General features: G+C 35.7%; 1 protein-coding gene across 4 annotated transcripts in view; it reads left to right on the forward strand.

The window, feature by feature from the left end:
* Nucleotides 1-2,145: 2,145 nt before the first annotated feature.
* The window catches only part of fhod3b (formin homology 2 domain containing 3b), a 214,824-nt gene continuing 200,475 nt past the window's right edge, over nt 2,146-16,494 (forward strand). For all 4 annotated transcript variants that reach the window (XR_010896554.1, XM_067402384.1, XM_067402374.1 and 1 more), the window contains exon 1: nt 2,146-2,547. Coding sequence is in view for 3 of the 4 variants with exons in the window: in XM_067402384.1 (XP_067258485.1) it covers nt 2,383-2,547 (165 nt within the window). In the remaining variant the exon portion in view is untranslated. The remainder of the gene's footprint in view (nt 2,548-16,494) is intronic.

A 16,494-nucleotide genomic window follows, 5' to 3' on the forward strand; every position in this document is an offset into this window, starting at 1 on the left:
CTGGAAGTTTTGACATTGTTGTTGTATGAATGGGATCAGTTGTATCAACATTGTCTGATGATTTGATCTTTTTACCCGCAGTTGAAGAGAATAGTGACAGACAGGAAAACCCGAAAGACCTTCTGCAAGTGTTTAGGAGCTTTTATCAAATATTTGCTAAAGACATTGCTTCAGGGAAGATTAAGCATTACTGTAATGCAAATAATCAATTATTTGCTGTAGATAAGTTACCAACTAGATATAAAGTGATAAGAAACGAACTTTATGAAAACATTATGAAGATTATGAAAAACAAAATGTTTGTTTTTGTGAATTGTGGGGACATTCCATAGGTCAGGTGTAATGGTTTTTATACTGTACAAACTGTGTTTTCTATCACCCTACACCAACCCTACCCCTAAACCTAACCATCACAGGAAACTGTGCACACTTTTACTTTCTCACCAAAGCTCATTCTGTATGATTTATAAGCCTTTTGAAAAGTGGGAACATGGGGTAATATCCTCATAAGTCACCTCTTTTTGTAATACCTATGTCATATCCATGTCATTATACACATTTGTGTCCTGATATGTCACAAAAACACGCGCGCACACACACACACACACACACACACACACACACACACACACACACACACACACACACACACACACACACACACACACACACACACACACACACACACTGCTCTATATATAAAATATTAAAACTTGTTTTCACTAATGAATTACTTTTTATTATTATTCATTAATAATTATTCATTATACTATATTTATATTTACATACATTTGTGCTTTCAATTTCCTTTTTTATTTTAATTATGTAGTTTATTTCATATACTTACATAATTACAGTAGTCTATTCATAAAGTCTTGTACGTTTATAGATCCGCGGCAGTTAATTTGGATAAGATAATCATAGGCCTACTACAATATTTGAGAGTTATTAAAATATTAAAAAAAACAAAAAAAGTTTTAAATTTGTTCTGTTCGTTTACACTGCCACCTAGCGTCAGTTGTTGGCGGCATCACAATAACCACTGGACACTGCTGAACAGGTGGTCAATTAGTTTAAATCTGATTCGCGCCACATATACTCCTCCAAAATACGTCAGAATACGGAAGTTTGGGAGCCTCGCCACACATCACGAGCAACAAGACTTGAGCAATGGGATACTTAAACAATAATTAATATAGGAAGAAAAGAGCTTTGGATTGGATATTTCGGTGTCGGTTATGAGCATCATTGCAAGTGGCCTTTTTTATCAATATTATATGAAATAAAACGCCATTTATGGGGATAGTTCCCCCAAAGATGACAATTCTGTCATCATTTAGGCCTACCCACCCTAAAGTGGTTCCAAACCTGTATGAATTTCTTTCTTCTGTTGAACACAGAAGAAGATATTTTGTAGAATATGGGTAACTGGATCGGGCCCATTGACTTCCACTGTATGGAAATATGGAAATAAAAATACTATGAAAGTCAAAGGGGCCCATCAACTGTTTGCTGACTGACATTCTTCAAAATATCTTCTTTTGTGTTCAACAGAGGAACGACATTCATACAGGTTTGGATGGAACCACTTGAGGGTGAGTAAATGATGACAGAATTTTCATTTTGGGTTGAACTCTTTTTAAGTGTACCTAGAAAAAAAAAACTTTTTTACTTTCACTTAAAAAGTGCACTCCACCAAATTAAAGGTTTTACTTTAAAGTTTACGAATATGGTAGGCTATGCATTTGATATATACTTTGCCAAATGCTTGGCAGTACATTCGACAGCATGGCTACAGTTTAAACAGATTTCAAAGACAATAGAAGTAATTATGAAATACATACTACGTTTTCATTTAATTGTAAATAACATAATTGTTTAAAAAAAAATTACATTCAGTTCACACTTCTTTTAAAGTATGCTAAGTGTACGTTTTCCCAAGGGGAAAAAATAATAAATGGACGATTAATTTAGCATAAAAGCGCCGTGTTGTGATATAAACTCCACCTCTAGGTGTCGCCAAAACTCCGGCTCTTTCACTCATACCTTCACTGTTGTGACTGGAGGGAGTCCCCCAGTCCCGCTCACGTACTGCATCGCTGTAGACATCAGACAGGCTGTAGATGTCCCGTCCCGTCTGCAGCAGTCTGCCTCAGCACCTTGCCTGCCCGACATGCCCTTGGATATTACCGGCCCTTCTCTTGCTATAAACTACTGCAGAAATATAGAAACCACTAAACACTAGCAGAGGACATCGGAGTAGGACGGAGTGTACCTGGATTTTTGACACTTTTACGCTGCGACTGATCTGAAGGATTTTTAGTCGGTATACTTTTTTGTTGTTGTACCGACTTTTACCAAATCGACGTGTATGGATGTATCATGGCTACGTTTGCATGCAGGGTGCAGTTCTTAGATGATACTGATCCATTTAATAGCACAAATTTTCCGGAGCCGACCAGACCCCCACATTTCACATTCAGAGAGGATATTCCGCTCATCAATCAGATCGCTGGAGTTCACAGACTTCTGAAAGCACCACACAAGGTATGACACCCCTAAAGCAAACATAGTTTTATTCACTCTCTTTACATGACTGTTTATTAGATGTATTTACATCTATTTCTGATGCACTGCAATAATGTTATTGCAGTAATTCTGTAGGGCATCATGCAGTTATATGGCAAGCCTTTTTAACATTTATTCCCTAACACTTATAACTAGCAGCATCTTTATTTATGGCTTTTTAATTCAAAGGAAATACTCTAATGGTAACTAGAATGTCTTTTTTTTTATTAGATACTAGTACTTGTTCTTTAGTTACTTGCAACTATTCAAATATTCATTAGACAGCACATTATAACAAATAGCATTCTAGTAGACTGGTATAATATAACTATTGAGTGGCTATTCTTAGTATTAATTTGTAAACAACTGTAACTAGTTAGATTAGAAATGTTACTAGTAGCAATTTAAGTAGATAGAAGTGTTTACTAATTTATTAGTGTTAATAAATGCGTACAAGTCTATTATACGAGTACTTGGAATGGACACTATTAACTATTAAAATAATTACATGTAACTAAAAATACTAGTACTTAATGAAATGTTACTAGTAAAACTAGTATTTGAAGTCAGAATTGAATAGTTGATATTTAAACTGTGGTTTAAATATCAACTATTCAATTCAGACTTCAAATACCAGTTTCAATTTAAAAATCATTGACAAAAACAGCAAATAGTTATCAAAACTAAATGATAGTTACTTGTCACTACTGTAATAATGACTAAAAAGTATTAATGACTAATCTAAAGAGATACTAGTCACTGTTGGGTTAGCTAGTACACCGTCAAAAGTGGTAACCTGCAATTGTTACATTAAAGAGCTATTTTTTGATGGTATAAATCTATGTATTTTTGTTGATTCTGTGATGTTAAATACTCATTTTGACTTAAATATTAATTTAGTTAATTTAGATGTTTTCATTTTTCTTCAGTGTAATTGAAAATATACAAAAAATAAATACAAGTGAATGTAAAAGGTTTAATGTTAAAATGACTTGCCATAGCATTTATGCAGTGCAAAGGCACTGTTAGGAAGAAGTGATATGATGTCAGGATACTTCAGTGCGTCTTACTCCGCACTGCACCAAGGTGGTGTCCTGTTTGTTATTGGCAGTGCTTCTAAAACACATCTTTTCAGGCTGGAATAGTTAGTTATGCTGGTCTATTTAGAGACAGTCAATAGCAAAACTATATAGCTGCTACTATATTGTTTATAAGCAGTCATGAGTAATCAATTTTCCGATGTCATAATAGGAATGACAGGTAGCTGGCGTTGATGTCGTGGATATTCACATCCTGTCTCTTCTCACAGTCTGTAATAAACCTCACCTCTAAATTACCCAGCTCTCCTTCATTACAGGCATGACCCAAAACAATCAAGGTTCTTCTCCAACTGTATAAGATATAATTGTTGTCTTAAACTTGCTTCATTTCCACCACATAAACAGTGTTATCCCTTAAGCAGGTTTTAGAAGCGCTGTTATTGTGGTCTTAGAGGAATGCACAGCAGCTGAGGGCCATACTTGGGTGGACTGAATGCTCGAGCATGCCATGTCTATATACTCAGGAATCTTCAGCTGTCATTAGCACTGTCAGTGATGAACGTTCAGATAAAAAGGGTCCTCCGAGGGGCCAAACCTTCCTATTGTTTGTATAGGAACATTATTGTTCTCTTGTGTACTCAGAGTTAGACTGTGGTTTCCAAACAGGTGAGCGTCAACTCTGTGTTGCCATTTGTTGGTTTGCGAATGTTCACAAGATAAAAGTAAATGTGACTCACCCACTACCAGTCATCAATGGAACTTTTAGAGCACATCTGCTTCATTGTGAGTGGACCATTTCTGCAATTTGAAGTACTAACCTTTCCAAAACAAACATGCATGGAAGTATTTCTGCAACTCACACTCAATCCCAATCATTAAGACGGTTCCCTAAGCCACTTTTTATAAATGACGAAACATTTCCAACAGATGGATAAACAAGTCCAGGTGCTCATTAGTTATTTGACTTTTATTTTATAATTAGAATTTTGTACTGCTTCATACAAATGACCCTTATGACTGAATGTCTTCATAGACATATTTTCAGTAAAACGTCATGAACTGTTGATTCTGTAGTCCAAATATGGGACAAAATTCATAAAGAATTATATCATTTGATCTGTCTAAGCTCTATTAAGGGATGAATACAAAACATCACAACATACTATATTATAACTTGAACAAAACATGAAGTTATAATATAGGCCTAGTATGTTTAAAATTCAAATACACTCTTAAAAATAAAGGTTATTTATTAGCATTTATGGTTCCATGAAGAATCTTTAACATCCATGGAACCTTCCATTTAGTTATGTGGATTTGCTGTGTTTACCAATGTGCTGTGCTTCTTATATCGCTACACTATTAAAGGGTTAGTTCACCCAAAAATGAAAATTCTGTTATTTATTACTCACTCTCATGCCGTTCTACACCCGTAAGACCTTCGTTAATCTTCGGAACACAAAGTAAGATATTTTAGTTGAAATCCGATGGCTCGTGAGGCCTCCATTGGGAGCAATGACACTTCCTCTCTCAAGATCCATTAATGTACTAAAAACATATTTAAATCGGTTCATGTGAGTACAGTGGTTCAATATTAAAATTATAAAGCGACGAGAATATTTTGGTGCGCCAAAAAACCCCAAAATAACGACTTATTTAGTGATGGCCGATTTCAAAACACAGATTCGGAGCGTTATGAATCAGCATGTCGAATCATGATTCAGATCGCGTGTCAAACTGCCAACGACTGAAATCGTGTGACTTTGGCGCTCCGAACAGAAGATTCGATACGCTGCTTCCTGAAGCAGTGTTTTGAAATCAGCCATCACTATATAAGTCGTTATTTTGTTTTGTTTTTTGCCGCACCAAAAATATTCTCGTCGCTTTATAATTTTAATATTGAACCACATGAACTGATTTAGATGTGTTTTTAGTACATTAATGGAGGAAATGTCATTGCTCCCTATGGAGGCCTCACGGAACCATCGGATTTCAACTAAAATATCTTACTTTGTGTTCCGAAGATTAACGAAGGTCTTACAGGTGTGGAACGGCATGAGGGAAGTAATAAATGAGAGAATTTTCATTTTTGGGTGAACTAACCCTTTAAAAATTGGATTTTGCCCTCAAGAGACCGCACCTTCAATCCAGACACTGCAATTCAGACTCTAACGCCGATAACGTTTTAGCAATCATATTTTCATAATTTGTGTCATAAGTACAGATCTAAACATGTATATTCAAAATTGGAGTTCATACCTGTATTTTGAAAGAAAACCTGTTCAATCGTGTAAGATCCGGTTCACTTCTGAAGGCACCAGATCTGAAGGATTATTTTTCAGTAAACCGCATCCACTGGAACTTTAAATTCAAAAGTCACTTTTTTTCTGGTGCCCAGTGCAGAGTGTAGCCTACTGTTATGTTTGTTTCAGGCATTTGTCATATATTTCAAATATGATATCAATGACAAATATATTTGATTCAGTACAGTAGGCTGTTGGGGTTGCCAGTGCACCACAATGCACTAATCCAGTCTAAGAAAGCAACAGTATTGTAATTAAAATGCAGACTATGGGCCAAATTTGTTCACAACCTTTTTCCAAAGTATGATCAATGTAGTTATGATTCATACAAGTAATCTGAGTATTTCCATTATGATAAGATACTTTTATCCAGCAAAGGAATGAATCCTCAGGAGTTTTCCCTGGTGCATCAGATGGTCCCAGGCCAGCAAATTCAACTTTCCTCTACACAATTTTCAGTTTAAAATTGTTAGCAGATTAACAACATGAGATGTGATTTAAACTCTTATATACTCTTAATATATCGTTTGTTTTCCCAGATTTATTGCAATTAAGCAATCAGTATAAGGAACCTCAGAGATAAAATAAAGCATCAGTGAAATAAAGAGCTGCATGGGTGACCAGTGAGATCGAGAGAGAGCGAGAGAGAGAGAGAGAGAGAGAGAGAGAGAGAGACAGACACACACACACACACACACGGAGGAAAGGGGATGTGATGAGCTGGCATGCTATTTAACATCAGCCTGCAAATGAGCCAGTTGGATTCATTCAGTTGAACACAGTCCATCTTTGTCTTGATTGTCATTTTCATTTACAGCAAAGAGCAACAGAGTGACATGTTTTATTATGTGTCCATGGTGTCATACAAGGCTGTCGTAACTTATGATGTTAATCAAAAAGTGCATTAGTAGAGTATTTTATAGTTATCAAACAATTCCATCAAGAATTTGGAACTTGTTTTAGGACATATTTGTCTGTTCATACTTGAATAACATGAAGACTAATTATAATATTTATATGTAAGATATACAGACATGTTCTTAGCCGCATTATAAATTGTTTATTCCGGGTGCAGTGAGAAACATGAGCCATATGGTGTGACACTGTTGTTGGTTTTGATTAGTTGGAGTCACTTTGTAGTGAAGAATTTTTAAAGGCACAATATGTAATTTTTCGCCGCTAGAGGTCGCCTATTCAAAACAAAGGCGTAGCTTGATGAATCATCACCTCATCTTCACCTCACAGCCGGTGGAAAAGAATCCGATTTGACTTGGGCAGAAATCATGTTCATGGATGAGATTATTAACGGTACTGTAGTATGAAGCAGAGCATGGAGCGATTGCTAATGTGAGACGAGCGCGACACACGGCTCAAGCAGCAGAACTTTTATTATGCCGCAGATTCTGCTTTTTCTGGTCAAGTGTATGTGGGGTGACGCAGCGCTGTTTATCATAGTAGATATAATTTTCAACACACTCATGTGTTATAACATACAGTGTATGCGTTTGCTTGGTGGCTGCTATGAGACACTTGTTGCACACTGCAGTAAGCTACATTGATATTAGAATATATCATATTAATAAATACTGGATGGCTTGTGTTGATAAATGGCATGCAATTAATTTTAAAACATATTGTATGATGGATAAAATGCTGTATTACTGTTACTAAAATAAAGCTGCATCTGATTATGCTACTTTAGCTACTTCACAAAATAGTGTTTTTCTCTGAGGCATGGTAAAGCATGGTACTCACGGTAAATCAAGAAAACGAGATTCAAACAGTAAGACTAACAGTGTTGAGCTATATGACAATGATTATTTTTCTGTCTATAAATGTATCCACAGTTGTTCGCTTGTCTAATAAACATACAATATATTAAAGCGTCTTTGGTGTTTCCTTGGTTTTTACAAAATAAAACCGGAAATCAAAGGGAACGCAGGCATTATGTCATTGATAGGCTGCGTGTCCTGGTTAAATTGCTTATTTCTCTTGATTTAAACATTCTTGGAAACATCTGGGTTAATTTAAGTACACAAGTCAACAAATATAACACCATTCTAGTGGTTTTTGGATATTATAATCCAAAAATCTTACATATTGTGCCTTTTAATATATATTTTTCAAGGTAACTAGTATGTGCAGTGCAAACTGGTGAAATGTTGTCAGTGTGTCATCCAAAATATAGTGTTATGGTTTGTGATACGTTCTGACCTTACTGGATAGAATGTATTTTCAGATGGTTTAGTTATCTTGTTTCTAGATTGATTAGTCCTAGTAAAGGGCATACTCCATTTGTAAAACATCTGATCCAAATGCTACTTTATTGCAGAAGATTGAAACTTCCACCAAACTGATCAAGTAATATAGAGCACATTCTTTTGCTTATTGTGAACAATTTATCACTGGATATTATTCCAAAAGGAAAAAAAAAAGTTTAAATTTGTAATCATTAATCAAAATGTAGTTCATCTAAAACAACTTTGACTGTCTGCTGGTGTCACTTAGGCCAGGCGGGCTATTGGATAATGTTAACCAACAGCCAAATATAGCTATTAAAGCATTATTTTGTTGTTTAAAGCCCACTTTTTGTGACCAAATCAATTCTTGATGGATAAAATCAAGTGTCACCAGTCATTTTTTTTCTCATTGAATATCTTATTTCACTGTGAATACATTACAGAAGTAAAATTCACATATTTACATTAGGATAAATAACTGTGATAAGGACAGAAACTTTTCATCTTTTTTCAATAATCTGATAAAAAGACATTTCTCACTTTCTGTTTTATCTCTCTCACACACACGCACAAATACACACTTGCACACACACACATCTCTCACTCATACGCTTGATGGATGCGGGTCTTCACTGAGTTACTTTTTTCGGGAAGCCTTTTCTGTCTGCGCATGAATTTTGCCGAAATTACAGAGTCTGGTAATGAGAAGTTATGCTAAATGCTGTAAAATATAGGCTAGCCCTTCACATCTGCGGCTGAACTCTGGATTAGCCTTACACATTGTTATGCAGAGTTGAGGTTTTTGCAGGCCAGTGACTTTTCCTCTGTATTTTTCGGCAGAGTCTGCAAAAAAAAAAGCTCCACGTTTCTCGTTGGCTTCGCACGCCTCTGAAACACAAATGATTGCTGTTGTGGTCCCCATACATGTGACAAACCCTTCTTAACATGTTTGCTAATTGGGCGCTGCTTATTTAGGAAGCAACCACAGACACTGGTATAATTTTAAAATGGAAACAAACACAAAAATACTTATTGCTAACACACATCAAGTGGCTGAAGCATGTCAACTAGTGATTCATTTTGCCGCTGCACATTGTTATGTCATTTAATTACGCCTTTGATGTAGAAACAGACTTTCTGGAACACGCAGACCGCTGTCGGTTTCACAGTCCACAGATTTAATAAAAGCAACTTGGTTAATATGCTACATTGCAGTTAGGAGGATGTTGTTTTATATTTTATTCGCCATGACCTGAGGAGTTCAGTCAGGGTGACTGTGGTGACTGAAAAAGAGTAACTTTTCTGAATGAGAAAAGTTTATTCCCTTCCTACACTGGCTAAAACTGAGCTTGGAGCTGAAATTGAGGATGAAATTTTGTGTGTGGATTTGGAAAGCGATGCTAGTTCCCAGTGAACTCTTATTTTTAGGACATCCCCAGATCTGTGCTTGCTTGCCAGTGCTGTATTCTGTGGTTGGAAGAGGAAGGCCAGGCCCGGCTTTCCATCCTCATGACCACAGGGTCACCGGGTCAGTTGCTGGGTGGGGAACCATCAGTTATACTGTTAATCCAGGAGCTCTGCGCTCAGATTAGCTGCTCTCCCAGGCCTGCAGCCTTTGCTACTGCTCTAATCCTTTGCGCTACTGTTTAACCTGGAGCTTGTTTATTTAACCATACCTGTATACTTTGAATATTCACATATTGTTATTAGGGTGAGTTCAGTCGCTTGCCCAATCGGGTAAATGTTATAATTTGTGCTTTTTCTGTGTCAACTTGGCTAAGCTAGCTAAACTTGCACTGAACCCCCTCTCCCCCTCAGCTAACATAAGTTATTAAAGGCACACTATGTAGTTTTCACCTCTAGAGGTTGCTTATTCAAAACAAAGGCGTAGCTTGATGACGCCTTGATTTCGCGGAATCATGGGAGGTGTTGTCATCACATCTACAGCCGGTGGAAAAGAATCCGACGAGACTAGGGAAGAAATAATATTCATGGATGAGCTAGATTTCTTAACATTACTGTAGTATGAAACAGTGTGTGGCTGAAAACTGTTGGAGCGAAACGAGGCCGCTGGAGCGATTGCTAATGACAGACAAGTGCGACACACGTATCGAGAGCAGTGGAGCTTTTATTATGGTGTAGACGAGCGCTTTCGCTTCTTCCGGTCAAGCGTATGTGGGGTAAAGCAGCGCTGTTTATCATTTTAGATAGATTTGTGTGTTCAAATTTGTTATAATGATACTCTGTGCATTCGCTCAGCGGCTGCTTCAAGACACTTGTTGCATACTGCAGTAAGCTAGATCGATATAATGCATGGTAAAACATGGTAATCACGGTAAATCAAGAAAACTAGATAATAAACAATTTGCTATCTTGAGCTATATAACATGATTAGTTTTCTGTCGATGAATGTATCCAGACAGTTGCTCACCTGTCTAATAAAACACGTAATATGTCAGTGTCTTTGGTGTTTCCATGGTTTCTACAAAATAAAACCTGGAAATCAAGGGTAACGCTGGTATGATGACATTGATCTTACATATTGTGCCTTTAATTGTTTTTTTTTAATTTTTTTATTTTTTATTTTTTTTAAATGATTCTGAATGTTTTGAAAAATAAACCCATATAAAATCCATCAAATGTTAATTTTTGTCAATGTCTTGTAAATAAAGCATGTAAATAGTATACATTTAAATACAACATATAATAAAATTTCTTTTATAAAGACTCAACATTGTATATAAAAATTCATCATTTGATGATAAAAATGTAAAAAATAATATATTTTTAATATTTTAAAATATATATTGGTGGTAAACATTCAAAAATAGAAATTTACAGATAATATAAATAAAGAACTAAAATAGAAATAAAGAACTTAACATTTGACAAAAGATGTAAAAAGTAAGTTATAATAATTTTTTTATCTCTTAAATATCTACTAAATTTCAGTTACTTGAGAAAGTACATATCACATACATTAAAAAAATACATTTTAGCAAAGCTACTTAAAAAGGTTTTTTAATAAAATGTGTATGCAAATAGTATCCATTTAAAAATAGAAATGTACTTTTATAAATATAAAATTAAATTAATAAAAGTTAAATACTTCATTTTTTGGGCCACCCACACAATCCTCTTGAGCTCTGTGACTTTTAGCTTTAACTGTGAATTTAGTTTATACTAAAAAAAAAAAAAAAAAACTAAATTCTTATAACAATCAATTTTTTTTCTTCTGTTTTTCTTACATTATTTATTTTTTTGTAATTAGACCGTGTGTTCCAGTCACAAGAGTGGTAAATGAGTGAAAATGAGTTTTCAGATACAGTCACCTCCCTGTTAAAGGGGCTGATGTCATTCTGAAGAAAGGCTGGCAAATCTCACACCATCACTGTGAGCCTCACGAAACACTCGATGAAGGGCACAGAGAGAGTGAGATTATAGAACTGACCATTGAAGACCACTGAAGGGTGACTGTTTCCCAAGAAACACCAGCACATTATGGTGAAAGCTTGCCCTCACCCTCTCACCGTCTGTTGACAGTAATGCAAGGCACCTGGCAGTCAGCTCAGCGGCAGAGCGGAATGCTGTTAGCTGCTGCAGTCTGATTGATCCACGGTACAGCTGACATGAAAGCGCATGAAACGGAGCCCACCGCTGGAACTCCAGCGCCGACCGGAGCGAGCACGCCGGAGGCCGCATCCGTCTGATTGTTATCGGTGTCCCCGACTCGCTCCCGGCCGGGTGACTAATCTGAAGTACCTGCACGGGGTCCCTTGCAATGAAATATCTGGGTCAATCTGAGTAAGATGGAGCACAGCTGGAGACCGCGAAAAAGAGGAAAAAATGAACCAAAAATGTTTTTTCCCCGCTCAATTACCCTGCCAAGTTCTTAGGAAGCAATCTACTTTCTGCCTCTTGAAGTTGTAAATACATTACAACTCTCGAGCCAAGACAAGGGAGTTCTGGCTCGAGAACGAAGTGCAACACTTTAGTTTAAGGGTCTAACATAAGGGTCTTATAACAACATAATGGGCTATATATAATGTTTGCCTGAGAATTTATATCTAGCGGTATCAGGCACTTTAATGTTTGCAATGTTTTAAAAGGAAGAGTTTAGTCTTGGATCTAAGTCTGAGTTATTGTAAGCTAACGGAGTCTGAAGTTATGAGATGATTCAGGATCAGTTTTTGTTACTTTAGAAAGAATAAAATGAGTTCAAGTTTACTCAGAAATGAAAATGAATTGATGACAGAAGATGACTGTCAAAAGATGACAGAATTTTCATTTTTGAGTGAACTATCACACTATGTTCCAATCTTAATGGAATCCCTGGTCTATTCTGTAACAGAACCGCTCTTAAAGGGATAGTTCACCCAAAATAGAGTTGTCAAAAGTACTGACCAATTTCAGTTGGTACTGAAATTTTAAAAATGTGAGGTTTTGAGTGCTGTTGAGCGGATTCGTTAACACCTCTGATTGGCTACTGTGTTGACGCGTTCATTGGGTATGTCTGTGATTGGCTAACAATGATCAACGCATGGGAGCGTTTGAAAGCACACGGAAGTGTTTAAATTTGAAAGTGTTTTGAAAGCGGGAGTGGGAGCATTTGAAAGCAGGTGTCTATCAGCAGACTAGTCCATGGTAGACGCTTGCTTTCAAACGCTCCCAAGTGTATCTGTGTAAGTGCTCAGTGAATGAAGCGTCATTGATTATTTACAACATGTTTTTGAAGTATTGATCATGGAATCCAATCACTGACATATCCGATGAGTGCGTCAACCACAACAGCCAATCAGAGGTGTTTACGAATCCGCTCAACAGCTCTCAAAGCGTCACATTTTTTAAATTTCAGTACTGATTTGGTATAAAGTCTGTACTTTTGACAACTCTAACCCAAAAATGAAAATCCTGTCATCATTTACTCATCAAGTTGTTCCAAACCTGTATGAATTTCTTTCTTCTGCTGGAAACAAAAGAATATATTTTGAAGAATGTCAGTAACCAAACAGTTGATTGGTCCCATTGCCTACCATAGTGTTTTTTTCCCCATACTATGGAAGTCAGTGGAGCCCATCAATTGCAAATCATACCCATATTTTTCAAAATATCTTCTTTTGTGAGAAGAAAGAAATTAATTCATACAGGTAAATGATGATATAATTTTTATTTTTGGGTGAACTATCCCTTTAAGACAGCAAGTGATAAACCTGCGATATCACTTCTGTTAGTCTTCTCTTCTGTTTTTCCCAACTTAAGCAACCGCACTGTGCACAAAAAAAAAATAAAAAATTAAATTCTCGGTATATGGGTTTCTGTTTTCATTGCCTTGCCCTACACAGCCCCGCCCACCCTGAAATCTAATTGGCCTAAAATCCTTTTTTACATAGCTGTATATTGAACGTTAAACAACTGTCATTTTGGTTTTTCATACAGTTCTTAGATATGTAATTTTTGCATTCATTTTTGAAAAATTGTAAAATTTATTTTTTTATCAAAAATTAATTTAATAATTTGTCATGTGGTGTAACCATCAAGAAAAAAAAAAACATTTTTTTCTTACACCTTGAAGTTTACACATCTTAATCATTATGTTTTAATATACAATCATTATTATTATTTTTCTTAACAAATATCATTGATTATTCTTAAATTAAATATCCTTTATTTACTTTGTTGGGTTGTACCGAATGATCCGTCAAACTAATTTAAGGTTTACATTAATATAAGCTCTTAAGGACAGTTATGTCATTTTTGACTTCATGCCTCCTTCATGCTGTAAATGGCTTTAAGAATGATAAATGAAATGAGAATGAGTGAAATATCCTTGTTTTTCTTTCATTTTTTTTGTCATGATTACTTTCACATCGTATCACGCCCCACCTATATCTCTACCAGACAAGCCTCTACCAGGTCTATGTGCCCTAAATATAGTCCGACTTTGGATTGCTTGGTTGGATTTCCTGTGAGCTTCAGATCTGGGCTGTAATCTTATGTAGCACTCTTTCTATCTTAAGGACATGTTAAATTAAACTCTCTCTATTTGTAACTACCCTCATCCTTTTCCTTCTAGTGTCATGCCTCACTGAGCTTGTTGTCACAAGAAAAGTTGGGCATTCTTTCATGGATGATAGTAAATGAAGACCCTTGAGGTAGAAAGATGAGGCAGTGTAGTCATCGTTGCCATGGTTGACCACATGTTGTGTGTCGTTTCTCCAACATAACATGATGTTTGGGCACCACCAGCTCTCTGAAATGAATAGAGTGGTCATGGGATCAAAGCTTTTCAACCCTTAATGCCTTTACCAGTTACAGTAGCATCCTCGCTCGATCAGTTCACTCTTTCTCTCCACTTTTAATTAAATTACTGTGATTTGTGGCAGGAAATTGAGTGACAGAGCCTGTTAATGGATAATCTGAAAACCAGTCAAGTTGAAATGAAATGTTTTCTGTAATGTCTTTTACTGTCAGAATTTGTTTTTATTAACTTTATTTACAACTTAGGATTTTTTTTTAAACGGTGTATTCCATGTTCACAAATTGGTCATGATGTTGACTTTTCATCCAACCGGGGCTGTTGTCAAAAAAATCACTGCCTCTATAGCCATACGCATTGTCACAATTTTGGTTATTGAGTCACATCATCTGATTTTTTTTTGACTGTCCCGCCATGAGCTTTGTCAAGTTAAAAATAGTTTGACTTTTAAAAACACGCCTTGAACATTATGTTCCATTTTGTTTTGCTTCGTCAAGAACACATATGTAAATGCCTCTAAGAAACACGTCAGATCAGGTTCAGTTTAAATTGAAACTAATTATACAGAGCTTTCTTAAGATGATTAGTGGACTAGACATTTATACAAGTTTTTTTTTTTTTTTAAATATGGACACATCCCTAATATGCACACCTGGAATATTCACATGAAGGAAAGCGTAATGTCCAACTTACAGTAGGTTAAAATCTTTTCAAAATGTAATGGAAAAAAAATTGGCCAGACATCATGTAAAAAAACAAAAACTCCTTAAAGTCTGGTCATTTATTATTATTATTATTATTATTATTATTATTATTATTATTATTATTTTACTTTAAATCTTTTATTTTTCAAATATTTTTGATTTTTAATTTTTAAAACAGATGTTTTTAAATATATATATCGTTATAAGATTTAATTCACAAGTAGAATGTTTTGAATATTGTGCAAATTGGCGCCACAATCCTAGAACAACTGAAACATTTTTCAGCAAATCAGTTTGCACCCATTGCTGTCTTCATTTTTCCCTTTTTGTATAGACTTTCTGCTCCTAATTCGATAGTCAGCCATTTAGATCTGGTCAAATCCGCAAGCACAGAATACAAGAAAGCTCTGACGGTGTGAATGAACAAATCCCAATATACCAGAACAGTTACAGGAACAACTTTTCTGGAATCTCTGTGTAAAAGAGGCTTAAGGTTTCTAGCTGCCACACCTAATGGTGTTCACTGGTGTGTAATTCGCAGCCGACATGCAGTCAAAGGTGTTGGGAGGTGGGGAAGAGCAGTAATCCTGTTACCGGGCCATTTGCAATCTGCTCAAAAGTCTGTCGTCTTTATCTCAGTGCTGCCCAACTTATATAGAGGAAAAAACGTAGATAGTGGCTTTATGGAAAACATAGACCAAAACTCTGGGGTGGATTAATAGTTTCAGAGGTTGTAATTATTTCCCGACAGAGTCAGGTTTGGGCAAGGTGCTCCATTCAGGGTAGCATGTAGCCTATAATATAAATGGGTCAATGACATGATGCAATTTTTTTTATTTGTGCAGATTTTTTAATTAATTCAAAAATATATTTAAAATACAATTCATACATAGTCATTTGAATACACCACCTCTATAATGAACATATTTTTAATTTTTGAATTAAAATACATTGTGATATTTCTTTGGAAATATCACAATGGAAAATGTCAGAGTGAACTCTATGACTATCATACTGAAGAGGAAATTCTTGAAAAGAAATTATATTTGGAAAAAAACTAAACAAACAAAAACCATTGCCAAGTCGTGTGGTGCAACCAACTTGCAGAAAAAACAAAACAAAACAAAACAGGAAATGACCTTTATGAGAAGTCAAGGTCAACAAGTCTCCAAAACAATCAGATCTTTTGACTATTAAATGAAAGGCAATGTCATATGGAGAGACCCCCCCCCCCCCCCTCAAAAAAAAAGTTATGATATTAACGCATTTATAATTCACTGGATTGTAAAACATACTGTTTATCCTTGAAAAAAAATCTTAAAAATCTTTAAACACTTTTTTAAATAATGATTTTATGATTTTATGTCATTACTGCATGAGGCA

The sequence above is a fragment of the Chanodichthys erythropterus genome, chromosome 2 (genome assembly GCF_024489055.1).
Source record: "Chanodichthys erythropterus isolate Z2021 chromosome 2, ASM2448905v1, whole genome shotgun sequence".
In the NCBI taxonomy this organism is placed as follows: Eukaryota; Metazoa; Chordata; class Actinopteri; order Cypriniformes; family Xenocyprididae; genus Chanodichthys; species Chanodichthys erythropterus.